Consider the following 17,100-nt stretch of genomic DNA (forward strand, 5'->3'; position numbering starts at 1 on the left):
CCAGTCCTGCCTCATTGCAGGTGACTCACTGTGGGACAGGTGTCTGCTATAGTTCCCTCAGTGCACCTGCAGTTACTAAAACATCTAAAGGTTCCCCCATAATTGCTGTAGCATGTACAGGAAATAAAACTTTACAAAGAAATAGAAACATCAAGATAAGAAGCTACAAAATATGAGTTTAGAAGATATTAGAAATATAGAAAAGTAATAGTAAAAAACAAGCTAGAATGATAGAAGAACCCACCTCGTTAGCTTTAGGAATGCTTGGGGATTCATCTACCCTCTCTGTAAACAGTCAGTCAGTTTCAAGACCCCTCTTGGCACCTGATCAGAGTATGCATATGGACAGAGACTTCATCTCTGTGTTCATAAATTCTCCTGGTTGCACTCAAAGCCATCTCAGCACCTGCCTATACTTGTGAAAGAATCACCATGTATTGCCTTCATAGGTGGAATTTATACACACTTCATGCCTTAACAATTTATACAAGCCTCATTAAACCCTGCTAGTGAACCAGTTATGGTTGCACACACCTGTAATCCCAGGGACTCAGGAGGCTAAGGCAAGAGGATTGAGAGTTCAAACCCAGCCTCAGCAAATTAGTGAGGCCCTAAGCCACTCATCAAGACCCTATCTCTAAATAAAATTTAAACAGGGCTGTGGATGTGGTTTAAGTGTCCCTGGGTTCAATCTCTGGTACAAAAGAAAACTGCTAAAGAAAATAAAACCTTAAGTAAAATTTCACAGTGGGAATGCTGGATTTTGGTTGAGAGGACACATGCAGCCCAGGCCTCCTGTTCCCCTGCAGGACCCTCCGGCTGGGAAACCAAGGAACTGTCAGGATGGCAACCAGTGATGTGGCTGTAGGCATCATCTTCCTGGCACAGACTGTGGTTGGAGCTCTGGGCAATTCCTCTCTTCTCCTCCATTACCTGGTCCTTTACTTCACTGGGTGCAGGGTAAGACACACAGACTTGATTCTTCAGCACTTGATTGTGGCCAACTTGTTAACTCTCCTGTGTAGAGGAGTTCCCCAGACAGTGGCAGCTTTTGGAGTGAAAGATTTCCTCAGTGATTTCGAATGCAAGATGCTTTTCTATCTTCACAGGGTGGGCAGGGGTGTGTCCATGGGTAGCACCTGCCTCCTGGGTGTCTTCCAGGCCATTAAGATCAGTCCTGGTGACTCCAGATGGGCAGAGCTTAAAGTGAAAGCTCCCATGTACATTGGCTCCTCCATATACCTGAGCTGGATCCTGTACCTCCTTGTAAATGTTGTTTTTCTTATGCACATGACTGGGAGAAGAAGCAACAAAAATTTCACAATTCTAAAAGATTTCGTATACTGTTCTAGTGTTCGTCATGACACAACCACAGACTCACTGCATGCAGCATTGCTAACATTCCCTGATGTCCTATGCGTGGGGCTCATGCTCTGGGCCAGCAGCTCCATGGTACTCATCCTGCACAGGCACAAGCAGAGAATGCAGCAGGTTCATAAGTCCAGCTCCCCCAGGTCCTCCCCTGAGTCCAGAGCCACCCAAACCATCCTCCTCTTGGTGAGCACCTTTGTCTCTTTTTACACACTTTCCTGCGTCTTTCAGGTTTGCTTGTCTGTTTTGTATAATCCCCACTGGCTGCTGGTAAACACATCTCTGTGGGTCTCTGGGTGTTTCCCAGCTGTCAGCCCCTTTCTGCTCATGAGCAGAGACTCCAGTGGCAGCAGGCTCTCCTTTGCCTGGAAAAGGAATAGGAAAACCCCTGATCTGTGATGCAAATGTCATCTGTAAGGTTTTGCTCAATTTTTTACTTGTATTCATTCTTTACCACAAAATTGTAAGAACAGTTATGCTAGGTCAAATCTCTTGAGAATACACAGCATAGACACTGGATATTAAAAATGTGTGCATGTGTACCTATGTGGGTGTGCACATGAGTTCCTGGTCATGCATATCACTTGAATTATGTTTTTTATCCATCAAGAAGAAATTCTGGAAAGTTATATTTAACAAATGTAAATTTAATATTTAAAAAAACAATGCCAACTACAACAATGGCAAAGTACTTTAGTGTGAAAACATTTTCTTTGATTGTTTTTATATTCCAGTTGTTAACTTATTGACATATGTGGAATGTATTTTTATTGATCAGAATTTCTCTATATGTCTTAGCTATGTTTTCTGAAGTATCAAGACAAATCTACTCAAATAATATTTGCCTTTAGTAGGTAAAATCTTTTTATATATTTCACATAATATTGAACATAATAGGACACCATTGTCAAGTTAGAAAACCAGTAGTATTTAATTTTCTTGTTTGATTTCTGCTGTCTTATATTCAGAATGCTGTTGCATCTTTTCAAAACATAATCGTGATGTTAACTTATTTAATGCATTTACTGTATACTTTGACAATATATAGTATTCAATTTTAAATTTAAAATTACTGATATGTATCTTTAAAATATTTTTATGTACAAGTCCAGCATGCATTACCGGAAGAAACTTTACAAACTGAACACATACCTTTGCATACAGCTCCTTTGTATAAAGACACTATGCTTAGTCTCTTTAGCATCTTCAAGAGTGATCAGTGTATGACATCTAACAGTTCAGTTCACTTTCATCTCCTTTGTATTTTATAAAAATGAATTAGTTCACAATAAAAAATTTTATAAGTTTTCTAAAAATATTTTTTACTTGTAGTCAGACACAATACCTTTATCTTATTTTTTTATGTGGTGCTGAGGATCGAACCCAGGGCCTCGTACGTGCTAGGCGAGTGTTCTACCGCTGAGCCAGAACCCAAGCCCTAAAATATTTTATATTTGACTTTGACTATCCCATGTGCTTTAAAATTTGTATTTCCACATGTTGGCAACAGAATGCAGCTGTGAGAATATAAAACAATTAGCCATTCTTTTCTTATTTTTTAATTTTTTTATTTATATATGACAGAAGAATGAATCACAATTCTTATTACACATATAGAGCACTGTTTTTCATATCTGTGGTTGTATACAAAGTATATTCACATCAATTCATGTTTTCATACATGTACTTTGGATACTCACATTCCACCATGCTACCCTCCCTTCCCTTCCCACCTCTATGCCCTATCTAGAGTTCATCTATTCCTCCCTCCCATGCTCCCCCTCCATTCCACACTATGAATCAGCCATAGCAGCACAATTCACAATAGCTAAATTGTGGAACCAACCTAGATGTCCTTCAATAGATGAATGGATAAAAAAATGTGGCATATATACACAATGGAATATTACTCAGCAATAAAAGAGAATAAAATCATGGCATTTGTAGGTAAATGGATGGAGTTACAGAAGATAATCCTAAGTGAAGTTAGCCAATCCCAAAATACCCAATGCCGAATGTTTTCTCTGATATAAGGAGGCTGATTCATAGGCATTCTTTTCTTGATGCTCACATGCTCTGAATGTTATTTGATTTATTTTTCCCCAAAGGGTTGTATGTTGAAAGCTTTGTCTCCAGTGTGATGACATCAAGGTGGTGGACTTTTGAGAAGGGAGACTAGTAGAAGGTGTTTGTGTCATTGGGTAAACACCCTTTAGAAGGGCTTATGCTGACCTTGTGGAATATATTAGCTCCCACAAGAAGGGGTTGTCATAGAGCGAGTTCAGGTGTCTCCGGGTCACTGCCCTGAGGTCTCCTCTGTATATGCTCACATCATTGTCATTCCACCTGTTGGGAGTCCCTCACCAGAGCTGAGCAGATGCGGGCACCAGAATCTCCAGACTTTGAGCTAAATATATTTCTCTACCAAATACCCAGCCATAGGCTTTTGGATGTGGCAGCAGAAGTAGAATAATACAACAGAGGAGAGTCTTTCAGTTGGGAGCATGGTGGTCAGCAGTGCCGTGTAGGTTCCTCAAGAAGTTTTGATGATACTGATATGAATTTCTGCTAGGTGTACGTACAGATGTGTTGCCATTTTTGGTCCTAGGTTTGCACCTATTTGGCTTGAAGTTATATTGCCAAGGAGTTTACCAAATGTTTCTGTGAATTTCAACAGAGTTGATGTTCTCATTTTCAATAAATGTCATTTGACATGTCCCACTTGATAGTTAATAATATATGTTCTATTCACATGTCCTATTAAAAGACCACTGAGATGTTCTCTTTCATTTTCTTCTACGACATCAATTGAAACTTTGAAAATTTACACCAGAAAAACATCAGGATCCGCGTTTTAGATGTGTTGGTAGTGATTTGAGTCTTTTTGCCAACGCAAACAATGAATCTCAGTATCTTCTGAAAGTGTGCATTAGGTGTTTGTTTCCTTGCCTGTCATTGCCGCACCCAGGTGAACATCACTTCCCTCTGAGTTGTATCTCATGTCAGGTCTCCCACTCATTCTCTCTCTCCTTGTCTCACTCATCAATGTCTCAGCATCAATCTATGCCAGGTGTGGTGTCAAAGCTCTTTGGTGGGAGAGAATCCTGGGAAGACTGTGGAGTAGCAAACACCAGGACTCTGTCTCCCCATAGACAAAAGTTCACTGTCATAATCTGTGGAAGCTGTCTGGAATATACTGTTGGCTTAGAACTTCCAGCAAGGAGCTTTAAAGGAAAATTTAATATCAGATGTTTTTTCAGCTTTTAGCACAGCAGCATTCACCCACCCCCACCCCACACCCAGGGCATCAGCCATGTGTCTGGGCCCCTGCAGCAGCCTGCCCACAACTTGAAGAAGTCAGCGTGGGTATATAGGAACCCTGGGTGTCAAGTGGGGACCTGTGCTTTCATTGCTGATTGCCTTCTGAGCCTTGGAGCTCCTGACACAGGCAGACAGTCACGGTCACACCTTCCACAGCATTACAGATACTCCCTTTTCTCTCCTGCAATTCAAAGGGCTACTTTTTTGGTTTCTTTGCTTTTCTTTTTTTTTGCCTCTTCCTTTTTCCTCTCCATTCTTCATTTCTGCAGTAAGTCAGTGAACATCCAGGATGTTCAAGAGCATTGCCCGTCCCATGGAATTTAAAACATCACTGTGTATGCACAGAGCCAGAACCCTCTCAGAACAGACCTGAGAAGACCTTAGGTTTTCACAGTGGATTCATCCCCATCTTTGGAAAGACAGCCATGTAATGGTTTAGATGTGGTGTCCCACAAGAGATCACCTGTGAGACAATGCAGGAAGGTCTGCAGGAGAAATGATTGGGCTTAACCTAATTAGTGAATTAATCCCTGTTGGGATTAACTGAGTGGCAACTGGAGTCAGGTAGAGTTTGGCTGGAGGAAGTGGTTCATTGGGAGCATGGCTATGGGGTACATATTTTTTTATCTAGAGAGTGGAGTCTCTCTCTCTCTCTTCTTCCTGATCATCAGGTGAGCTGCTTCCCTCCACCACACTCTTCCACCATGATGATCAGCATCACCTTGAGCCCCAAAGAATGGATCTGCTGTCTATCGATTGAGACCTCTGATACCAGGAGCCCCCAAATAAACTTGTCCTTCTCTACAGTTGTTCTGGTTGGGTCTTTATAGTCACAGAAGTGAAAAAGCTGACTAAAACAGACCACTACAAGAAAAAAATGAAGCCAGCAAATTCTGAGACCAGTGAGAACATAATTTTAAGAGTTATTGCATTATTATATTCATATGTCTAGTTTTCAAATGCAGTGAAAAGGCACATATAGGAACAGGAAAGTATGATTCATTCAAGTTCAAATAAACCAACAAAATCCACCCTGAGAAAGGCCATAAGGTGGAACAAGCAGGCAACAACTTTTGAAAAACTATCTTTAAAATGTTCAAAGTACTAATAGCAAACTTGCAGAAACCCCTCAAGGTTATGTATGAATGAAATGGAAATGTCCATAGAGAGACCGCTAAAAGAAAAAGACACCAAATAGAAATTCTAGCCTGAAGCAATGGTGCACACCTCTATTCCCAGCAACTCAGAAGGCCGAGGTAGGAGTACAGTGAGTTCAAAGCCAGCCTTAGCAACTTAGCAACACCCTGTCTCCAAATAATTTTTTTAAAAAAAAGGCTAGGGATAAGGTTCAGTAGTTGAGTGCCCCTGAGTTTAATCCCCAGTACCCAAATAAATAAATAAATAAGTGAAATTCTGCAACTGTAAAGTTAAATAATCAAAATCTTCAGCAGATGGATAGTAAGATTTAAGCAGACAGAACAATGAGGTCACTGTGATAAGGAGAAAACAAAACCTTTGCACACGATTGGTGGAAATGTAAATTATGACAGCCATCATGGACATAAATGCAGAGGTTCCTCAAAAAATTAATACAGCTTACATACGAAGAGCAATCCCACTGCTGGGAACTTACCTCAAGGAAATGAGGTGGACTCATTAGAGGCATTTCCGTATTTATGCGGCACTGTTCACCATAGCCGCAGAACAGAAACAAACCAAGAGTCCATCTACTGAAGAATGGATAAAGAAAACATGGTACCCACACATAGTGACAATCTATTCAGCATGAAAGTGGATACAATCCTGTAACTTTCATGAACAAATGATAGTATTGGAGGTCACTATGTTCAGTGAAATACAAGACACAGCAAGAAAAGTGGCACAGGATCTCAATTACAGGAGGGAAATGAAAAGGTGTCCTCTACAGCTGAAATGATCATAGTAGTTCTGAGGGTAAGGGATGTCACCAAAGCCCAGACCTTCATCTCAGGGCCAGCTGCTTCTCTGCCTCAATTCTGGCTCTCAAAACTTCACACTGAGCCCACCATGTCCAGAGGGAAAGAGTCAGGTGAGTATTTTGTATTTCCGTCTGAGAGGCAGAGTGGATAATGACAGGCGGTTTGGCTAAGTGCTCATGTCTGCAAAAGGGATTCCAGGGTAGAAGCAGACCCCATGCAGAGAGGGACAAGCAGAGGAATATTCCCTATCCCTGGGCTCAGCTAGCGAGGGGAGGTAAGGGTCTGAGAGCCTACACCAACCCTTGATGGCGTCTCCCAGAATTTAACACTGAGGAGGATTGCTGGTGACTCATCAAGTGATGGAGAGTTGAGATTCCAAGGCTTAAGTGAAATTTATCTGTTGTTCCAATTAGCCAAAGTGAATCAAAGGGCAACTTGACAGGATTAATAGTATTATGCTTATCTTGCCTTAATGTATATAAAAGAGTAAGGATGAAACTGTGTGATTTACCTAATTTCCTTCTTAAGTTGAAATCATTTGTGCAATGAGAAATTTGTATTTGGAAATATATTTCTGCATAAATGGTGTAGATAACAGAGACAGTGGCTGTCATCTACTGAAAAACCTGTGCTCTTCTGCACCCATATAACCATGTACACACACCTGTGTCCTTTGACCTATCTAACACTCATCCTTCTGTGACCTATCCTAGGGACCTCAGACAGCCCCCCTACCTTCCATTACTTATACAAAACCTATCATCAGGATCCTTCTTTTTTTCTGTGATAACTACTTCCAATTCCAATATCTTAGGCTATTCACCATGGCCTCTAAGCCAATGCAACCAAATGTCTAATCTTTAATTTTCAGGAATCCCAACTCTCAATTCAAACCTCAAACCAATTACAGTCAATCCCATTGTCCTCCATTTTGCTTCAGGTGCACAGCTCTTTGTATTATTATTTCTTTCATGTATGCATGATCCTAAGTCAAGACACCTTCCTGGGTTTCACTGGTATCTTTTTATATCCTCCAGTTATACCACAGGGTTGTAAAAATCGTACCCTCATAATTAGTTGTAAAATCTGGAAGTGAATATCTTTTTTATTGGGATTTTCTGATGTTTCTCTTGTTCTTCTTGGTTGTCACAGCCTTCTTAGCTCTCTCCACCTACTACCCACCACCTCCCTCTGCCCTGTGTCTAATTAGCCTCCCTCTAAGGTCTGCTGCCTCTACTCAAACTCACCCTCTCTTTCTAACACTCTAGGCCTGTTTGGACAAACACTTAATCTAGGACATCCTACCCCATGTGTATTTACAACTCACCACCAAATGTATGCACATGTGCCTCAGAAACCTTGAATCTTCTAGGAGTATTAGGAATCAGTGACCTTCAATTTGGTTCCTTCCTACTCCCCCTCCACAGGAGCCCCTGAATTCTCTTATAACCATGCACACCATGTCTCTGTTGCCTGGAAGACCCATGTCCTTAATATCCTTTAGCTCTTTGCCTCCTAGGCTGAAACCCAGCCATGCACCTTAACTTTTCCTGGATATTCTATAACATTTTGCCCTTCCTACCTCTACCCACCCTCCACCCACCCTCCTTTGTGCTCTCTCCTCAGTATCTCAGGATCCTTAACACCAACTCGTCCCCCGTATTAGTCAGGGTTCTCTAGATGAACAGAAACACGGCATGGGTACGTAGGGGTAATTGGAAATGGGGACTTAAGAGATTGGCTTATAAAACCAGAAGCTGAAGAGGCCCAGAATGGCTGTCTCAGGCTGGAGAGCTGGAGGCACCAGGAGCTCAGTCCAAGAAGCTGGAGCCTCACAAAAAGAAGGACCAATGACACAGCCCCAGCCCAGGACCAAAGGCCTGGAAACCCCTGGGGAGTCACCGGTCAGAGTCCACTTTAGAAGAGGGAAAGAACTGGATGCTGATGTCCTCAGGCGGCCACAGCAGCGATGGAAGCGCCAGCTCGTGAAGAGTCGAGCCTGCGCCTGCGTCTGCTTTCTCCTTCCCCCACTGTCTTTGATCCATTCAGGTCCCCAACCTGTTGGACTGTGCTGCCCACATTTTGGGTGGGTCTGCCTTGCTTTGCTGTCCTACGTGCCAGTCATTGCTAGAAACACCCTCATTGACCGAGGGAAGTCTCTTAAACAGATCTTAATCCAATTTAGTTGACAATTCAGATTAACCATCACAGCCCCATGTCCCCTTGCCCATGTCCTCTTTCTTCCCACTTCTAACACCATGCAAAGTAACTGCCCCAAACTTGCCTGCTTTCCTACCACAGGCGTGGACCTGAATTATAAGCCTTACAGCACTGATTAAGAGGATTCATTGTAAATATGGTCCTTGCGGGCTGGGGCCATAGCTCAGCGGCAGAGCGGTTGCCTAGCATGTGGGAGGCACTGGGTTCAATCCTCAGCATCACATAAAAATAAACAAATAAAATAAAGACACTCTATCCATCTACAACTACAAAAAATGAATAAATAAATAAATAAGTATGGTCCCTGCAGGGTTGGAGGGATTACAGTAACAGAAGGGGTACCTTTTCTTTGGTCACCCCTTGAGACTGTTGCATGAGTTTTAGTAGCACCAGCCCATGTGATAGTTACAGAAATGGTACATCTTGCCTGTAAAACCATCTCATCCTGCCACTGCCAATGGCAAGGGACCCTTGAAAACATTCCCTGTTTCTTGTATGGATTTTTTTGTTGTTGTTGTTTACCCTTCCTGTCAAGAATGGGTAGAAGATATTTTTGGAAGATAATATTGGTAGAAGATATTTTTTCACAAAAATGTGGTATGAATTGGCATTGAATTGTGCAAATGAGTCAAAATTAATAGACACTTATTTGTACTGATGAATCCCAGGGCTTTCAAGGTGAATTATTAGCATTATTCTCTCTCTGTTTATTTGTGTTCATTCTAAAACCTTCACACGTTTTGTCTCATTCCATTTCTATCCTATACCTTCCATGATGGTGCCTCTCATGAAGATAAAGAACAGGAAGCAAGTAGGTTTGGGGTAGAAAACTTCTCAGGGAAGCAAGGAATAAAATGGAAAATGGCTCACGGCCAGTCCTTCACATGACAGACCTCAGTGTTTCCTGCCCCCTCCAAGTGATACCCTTTCTGCCTCCAGGGATCAAGGATGAGTAAGAACCTTGCCAAACACTCCACTATCCTCTTAAGAGATGCTAACAAGAAACATGTAACTGCTTTTGATAAAAATCACCTGGGGGAAAGTTTTCAAAAATAAACTCAGCTCCCGTGGCCTGCACGCCATTGCTGCTACAGGCACAGTGGTAATTGCAGGTCTGAGGGGAGGGGAGGTCACAGAGTCAGAGACCCGTATCTCAGGAGCTGTCCACCTCCCTGCAACACACATCCTGGTCACAGAGGCCTCTGCACTAAGATCACCATTCTGTCACTGAATTAAACACTAATTTTCAATGTTCATGAGGTTTTTCTTCTTAAATGAATCTTCTGGTCAGGCTCCATGACAAGAATCCTCATCTAAATCTTCAGGATTTCTAGAGCTGGACCCACAATCTCTTCATGCTTGCTGTAAAGACTACATATAATTTACAGAAACCCTCTAGTCCTTTGTAGAAAGTGTAATTGAACAGTGACTGTCTGAGAAGAATTTTCCTCTGGTTCTGGGAATGATGCAATTCATGGGGACAGTAATTGCACCAATTCTGAAACCATCAGTGGTCTATGGCTGATGGTGAGGCTCTTTCCCTCTTGTACGTAGTGAGGAACGTGTAGGGAATAGTGAACATAATCATTACAGGTTTCCATCTCCACCTGTCACACGAAATATCTCCTTGTTTTCACCTGATCACACATAGTCCCCTGATTGTAGCAAATGTAACATCAAGCCTAGGAGTTTGATAGTGGAGGAGGGATGAGTGTTCGGGAAGCAGATAGGAGATTTCTTCACCTTCTCAGTTTTCCTGTGATTCTGAATTTACTCTAAATTAAAAGTCTGTGAAGCGTATGCATTTGGACAACAGGTGATAATCTGGTATTTGAATTTTTAAAACCACAAGACCTTCTGCACATTTGCAAGATAGCACACTGGACTTCTGTTGTAATATTATACACCAAAAATTCTGTTTATTTGAAATAGTTGTGCTTAAGCGGGTACTAATAACACTTGAGTGTATCACCTGAAATCAATAACAACTTTTTCCACCTTGCACTCTTTTATCACATGTTGGTGCTTTATGTCTCAAAGCTTAGGACATGGCATGTGATTGTTACCAGTCTTTTCCAAGGGTGCTCTTGTGCTTGCTTTCCTAACACAACCAAGTGAGTACTGTGATAGCTGTCCTGACGTGGAGCTGGTGCTGTCTCACTGCACATAACTCAACACGGGACAGTGCCTCCTTCACAGCTTCTTCATTAATACAAAGTCTCAGTGTTCCCTCCTAATTGACATTGGCCTGGAGAATAATTCTTTCCAGGGGCTGGGGATGTGGCTCAAGCGGTAGCGCGTTTGCCTGGCAATGCGTGCCGCCCGGGTTCGATCCTCAGCACCACATACAAACAAAGATGTTGCGCCCGCCGAAAACTAAAAAATAAATATTAAAAAAAAATTTCTCACTCTCTCTTTAAAAAAAAAAGAGAATAATTCTTTCAAGCAAATCGAAACATGTTTCAATGAAAGCTCAAAACACCAGCAGTTTAGAATATGATAGGCAGGTAGGAAAGGAAAAGCTTATATAGAACTGGATTCTTTGAGGAAGGCTGCTCTTGAGCTTTAGGGAAGCCTGTGTTTGACTGTACTGTCTCAGATGCCACTCGGTGCCAGGATCCTGCACCAGCCCTCACAGGAGTATGACTGTAGACAGACACTGCACCCCTGCACCCCAAAGCTCTTTGTCATTAGGCAAAGCCATTTCAACACCTCCCTCATGTTGTGAAGATCCACGTGCTGCCTTCACAGCAAAGATTTATACCCACTTCATGATTTTAAAAACTGACACAAACCTCATTAAAATCAGCTTGTAATGGGAAAATATGAATCAAATATTCTGAGTGGGAACTCTGGAGAGTGGGGCAATGCTGGGTTTTGGTTGACAAGACACATGAGCCCAATCCTCCTGTTCCCCTGCAGACCATTAAGATTAGTCCTGAGGACTCCAGGTGGGCAGAGCTTAAAGTGAAGGCTTCCAGGTACACTGGCTCCTCCATAAATCTGAGCTGGATCTTATACCTCCTCGTAAATGTTGTTTTTCTTATGTACATGACTGAGAGAAAAAATAACCAAAACATCACAATCCTAAAAGATTTTGGCTACTGTTCTGGTGTTCGTCATGACACATCCACAGACTCACTCTTTGCAGCATTGCTTCCTGTTTCTGTGGTTGGAAAGTCAGACAGTCACTGTTCAATTACACTTTCTACAAAGGACTAGAGGGTTTCTGTAAATTCTATGTAGTCTTTACAGCAACCTTCCCTGATGCCCTGTGTGTGGGGCTCATGCTCTGGGCCAGCAGCTCCATGGTGCTCATCCTGCACAGGCACAAGCAGAGAATGCAGCAGGTTCATAAGCCCAGCTCCCCCAGGTCCTCCCCTGAGTCCAGAGCCACCCAAACCATCCTCCTCCTGGTGAGCACCTTTGTCTCTGTTTTTACACACTTTCCTGCATCCTTCCAGTTTGTTTGACTCTTGTTTATAATCCTGACTGGCTCCTGGTGAACACAGCTGCAGTAGTTTCTGGGTGTTTCCCAGCTGTCGGCCCCTTCCTGCTCATGAGCAGGGCCTCCAAGTGCATTCAGGCTCTCCTTTGCCTGGATAAGAAAGAGGAAAACCCCTGATGTCATGATGAACATGTATATTTTAAGGTTAGGCACAATGCTTAATTGTTTATTGTTAATATCAACAAAATTATAAGCACCCTTACATAGTCATATCATATGAGAATGGTGATTTTCATACATATGCATGTATATTAAAAACGTCTGTATGTAAGAGTGTGTATGTGTATTTGTGACATGAGCATGTGTGTGTGCGTTTAACTGGGATTATATTTATTATCTGTCAAGTAAAAACTCAAGAAAAGGATATGTAACAAATGTAAATTTCAGATTTAAATATAATACTAATCATAACAGTGGCAAGATACTTTGACATTACATTGTGTATAACTAGAGAATTGAAATGTTGTGCTCTATTTGTGTACAGTAAACTGAAATTCATTCTGCTGTCATGTATAACTAAGTAGAACAAATTTAAAAAATAAAAATAAATAATGTCATTATTCTTACTAAAAAAATACTTCAGCATAAAATCTACTTTCTCTTATATTTTCCTGCTGTTCTGGCTGATTTAGTTGTTAAAACAAGTAGAATGTTTTTCATTTATCTACATACATGTTTGTTTCTTAGCTTAGTCTCTTGAAAGAAAAATCAAAGTGACCATTGTCAAACAATATTTGCCTACAGAAAGGGAAATCAGATTTATATATTCCATATAATATTGAAATGGGAAACAATGATCTACTAACACTCTCTTTATGATGTGTGTTATTTTCCAGTTCCTCTGTTGGTTTCAGAATGCTACATTTTATCCTTCCAAAACATAATCAGGCCATAAATTTATTTAATTGATATACTATCCACCTTGACATTATACAACATTGGAAGTTAATATATTTTTGTTTCAACTGACTTTTAAATCCACTGGTATTTGTAAAATCTCTTTTTGTATAAGTCAAGCATTCCTTACTAGTGAAATTTCACAACATGCAGGTCCTATGTGGGAAAACAATGTCCAGATGACTCTCTCATAATTGTCCCCAAGAGTGACCAGTATGTGACATCTAACAGCATAGATCACTTTCACCTCTTTTATATTTTATATAAGGGAATGGTTTGCCATGAACTCTTTCATATTTGACTGAGAGAATTTCATGTGCTTTAAAATTTGTATTATTTCATGTTGTTGGTGACAGAGTTCAACTGAAGGAATTTCAAACAATTAATTCTAGCATTCCTCTCTTGATGCACAGGTGCGCTAGTTTGATTATGATTTATGTTTTTCTGCCCTCATTTCCATGTGTTGGAAGCTTTGTCCCCAGTGGGATGTGTTAGGTGGTAGGATTTTTGAGAAATAGAGGCAAGGAGAAGGGACTTGAGTCCTGGGGCAGTCACCCTTGAAGGGGCAAATGTTGATCTCCTGGAGTTTATCAGCTCCCCTGAGAATGGGCGGTCCTACAGTGAGTGCAGATATCTCCTCTGTCTCTCGCTCCCTGACCTGCTCTGTGGTCTCTTTCGCATGTGCTCCCACCATTGTGATTCCATCTGCTGTGAGGCCCTCACCAGAGCTGAGCAGATGCTGGCACCATGCTCCTGAATCTCCAGAACTGTAGCTAAATAAATGTATTTTCTTTATCAAGTATCTACCCATAAATATTTGGTTAAAGCAACAGAAACAAATTAATACAGCATGTGAGTGCCATTCAGCTTGGAGGATCATAGCAGCACTGGCATAGAGGTTCCTCAATAATTTTGATGATACTTGTACGAATTCTGCTGGTACATATATAGTGGGGCCCTTGTTAGTCACAGTTAAACACTTACTCAGCTCTAAGGTATATTGCTAGGGTTTGCCAAATGTTTGCATAAGTTTCAACCCATTAGGTGCTCCTATTTTTAATTTTATGGTTTTGTAGGAGAAGAAAATTCTTTTATTGATCATAATGTAACACTGGTCCACATTATGCTTTGAATATAGCCCTTGCTGCTCTGCCACAGCAACTTATTTTTTAAAAGGTCAACTTTCTTTCTCTTTCTCTCTCCCTGCTCCTCCCTAATCTCTCCCCCTCCCTAATTTTAGGGAAAACAAGATTATCTTTCTTCCCCTTTTTAGGCAGACTTATCTGTACACACCCACCATAAGAATGAAGTAATTGGCCTTGGAAACTGGGAATATAACCCAGGGACACTAAACCACTGAGCCATATCCCGGGCCCTTTTTATTTATTTATCTATTTATTTTGAGACAGTGTCTTGCTAAATTGTCTAGATCCTCTCTAAATTGCTTTGTGTAGTCTTGAACCTGTGATCCTTCTGCCTCAGCCTTCCAAGTTGCAGGGCCTACAGGTATTTACCACTGCACCCTGTGTTGATCCTATAGATAGTCTCTTGGGAAAGATCTTAGAATTGGAGTTGGTTTGTCAGAGGTGAAGTATATGGAAGAAATCCTGTCTGCACAGGCATTTATACGATCCCAGTAAAGGAGTCAGAACAGTCAGGAACTAAGTTGAGGATGCACACAGGCACTGCCTCTCGTGTACAAGGTCCTGCCTCTGGTGTTCAAGGTCCTTGATTCTCAGCCTGGCCCCAGGTAGCTGCCAATCTGCTCACCGTGGATCAGGGACGCCAGCCCTGGGAGGGGGAATAAAAGTCTGAGCAAAGCTGCCTGGGGTGTAGGAAAATGGTCAGAGAAAAACCTGACTTCCAGCCCCCTTTGCTGATGGGATTTAGAGGCTGCTGGCCACAAAGAATGTGGCAACACTTTCAGCACTGTTTATAACCTGGGATAGTCTCCTCTTTTAAGGTCTAACGGGACACCCCATTTGGCCAGGAGATGTCCATTCCATCACCAGGGCAGAGCAACTTTACTATGACAGTACCCATCAAACTAAATGTATGGAGAGACTGGGAGGATAAACAACAGCGCCCAGAAAAGATAAAAGCAAACTAAGGTCAACCCATGTTTTGTTGGCAGCATCTACAAAGGGATCTTCAAGGAAGCCTAAAGAAAAGGATGGAAAGGGCCTCCTCCACTGCATACCAATATGCCTAGCCTTAAAAAAGAAAAAAGAAATGCTCAAAGGAGTCTCTGGGTACAATTGACAGTGGGGAACTCACTTAAAGCATTGTGATAATAATAAGGGAGATTGGTTAGACTCAAAAATATCCTGTGCTCCAACTCCTTGAATGCAACCTTGGAAAAAAAAGACCAAGGCATGGTTTTTGTACATGTCAGATTTTCTGATCCCTCTCCTGAGAGAAAAAAATTTTGTGTGAATTAAATGCACAGATAACATTGATAATAATTATTTCAGAGTATGAATTTAAAAAGGGTCTAAAACTAGAAAAAAGATATAAGAAGGTTATAGACATAGAAATATATTTTAGTATGGAAAATTAGAAGGTTAAAAAAATGTTTCTGGATGAGAAGAGTTTTGTATGGCCAGGTAATATTATGCTAAAATCCATGATGAAAGGGAGGATAGAACTAAGGATGGAAACAAGCGTAGTGTGTGAAAGTAAGTTGCAGAGGTTTGTGGTACATCTCAAAAAGCTTGTGTGTTTGTGTGCTTATATTGGCTATTTAAATTTAAAATTTAAAGCTATTTAAATTTTTACATACTAATATGAAGCATAGTCTGAAACATTGATCTGCTCTTATCTATTGAGGTAATTTTCTTTTTATCTGTAGATTTTATTATTTAGGGAAACTAAGTCTTAAAGGAAAGGAATTAGAGTTTGTATTTTTTTAAAATATCTTTTTTATTTTTTTTGGTTTTAGGTGGACCCAATATCTTTACTTTATTCTTATGTGGTGCTGAGGATCGAACCCAGTGCCTCACACACAGTAGGCGAGCACTCTGCCTCTGAGCCACAACCCCAGCCCGAGTTTGTATTTGTTTTAAAGTCTTTCAAATGATTACTTCATAATTGGTTAAATAAACAACAGTTATTTTAGGTCATGAAAATATAGTTATGACTTAAACAGGGGATAACAATATAGTTATCCCCTAAATATAAGTGACTAGATATATGTATACATCTGAGAACTATATCTTAGCCTTGTCTAAGTGTCATATAAAAGTTTATGTAGATTTACCATGAAAGTAAGTAATATGTGCTCTCCTTGATGCATTTCGTCTGACACAGAAGGGCCACACTGCCATTGGAAGACCTGGCTTATATCTGTTTACCTTGACTAAGTCTATCTTTGATCATTAATGCTTTTCCAACTGTATAAGATTTAAGGCTATCCTTTGATTTTTTGCTGGTATTGCTAACCTATGCAGACCTGTTATTATTGTTACCAGTTCTGTGATCAGACCAGTCCAACCTTCTAAAGTAGACAATTTCTAAAATTTCCAGGCACTTATGTTATATTGTTCCATTATCGTCTAAAGGCAACAGTGTTGCTGGATTTAAGGTGGACACAATTTTAAAATTGACATTGGGGTTGTCCAATAGCATGGCTTGGTATCTCCCATTCTCCAGCTGTTAACCACTAGCTACCCTTCTGTTCTAGACTTGGTGAAGGAAAAACACAGTGATGGGTTGTCCTAGAGTGACTTTTCAGCCTCTCTAGTAAATCACAAGTGGCAGTAACTGCCCACGGGCAGGCACGGCATCCTTTCGCCGTGTGGTTAAACTGTTTTGACAAATAGGCCA

At 41.1% G+C, this 17,100-nt stretch overlaps 1 protein-coding gene across 1 annotated transcript; it reads left to right on the top strand.

Moving 5' to 3' along the window:
* The first annotated feature begins 843 nt into the window (after positions 1-843).
* Positions 844-1,770, top strand: LOC114080096 (vomeronasal type-1 receptor 4-like). The gene has a single exon (XM_027921639.2). It carries the CDS (start codon positions 844-846, stop codon positions 1,768-1,770), a length of 927 nt encoding a protein of 308 aa, XP_027777440.2.
* The last annotated feature ends 15,330 nt before the right edge of the window (positions 1,771-17,100 follow it).

This window comes from Marmota flaviventris, chromosome 18 (genome assembly GCF_047511675.1).
Source record: "Marmota flaviventris isolate mMarFla1 chromosome 18, mMarFla1.hap1, whole genome shotgun sequence".
NCBI classification, from domain to species: Eukaryota; Metazoa; Chordata; class Mammalia; order Rodentia; family Sciuridae; genus Marmota; species Marmota flaviventris.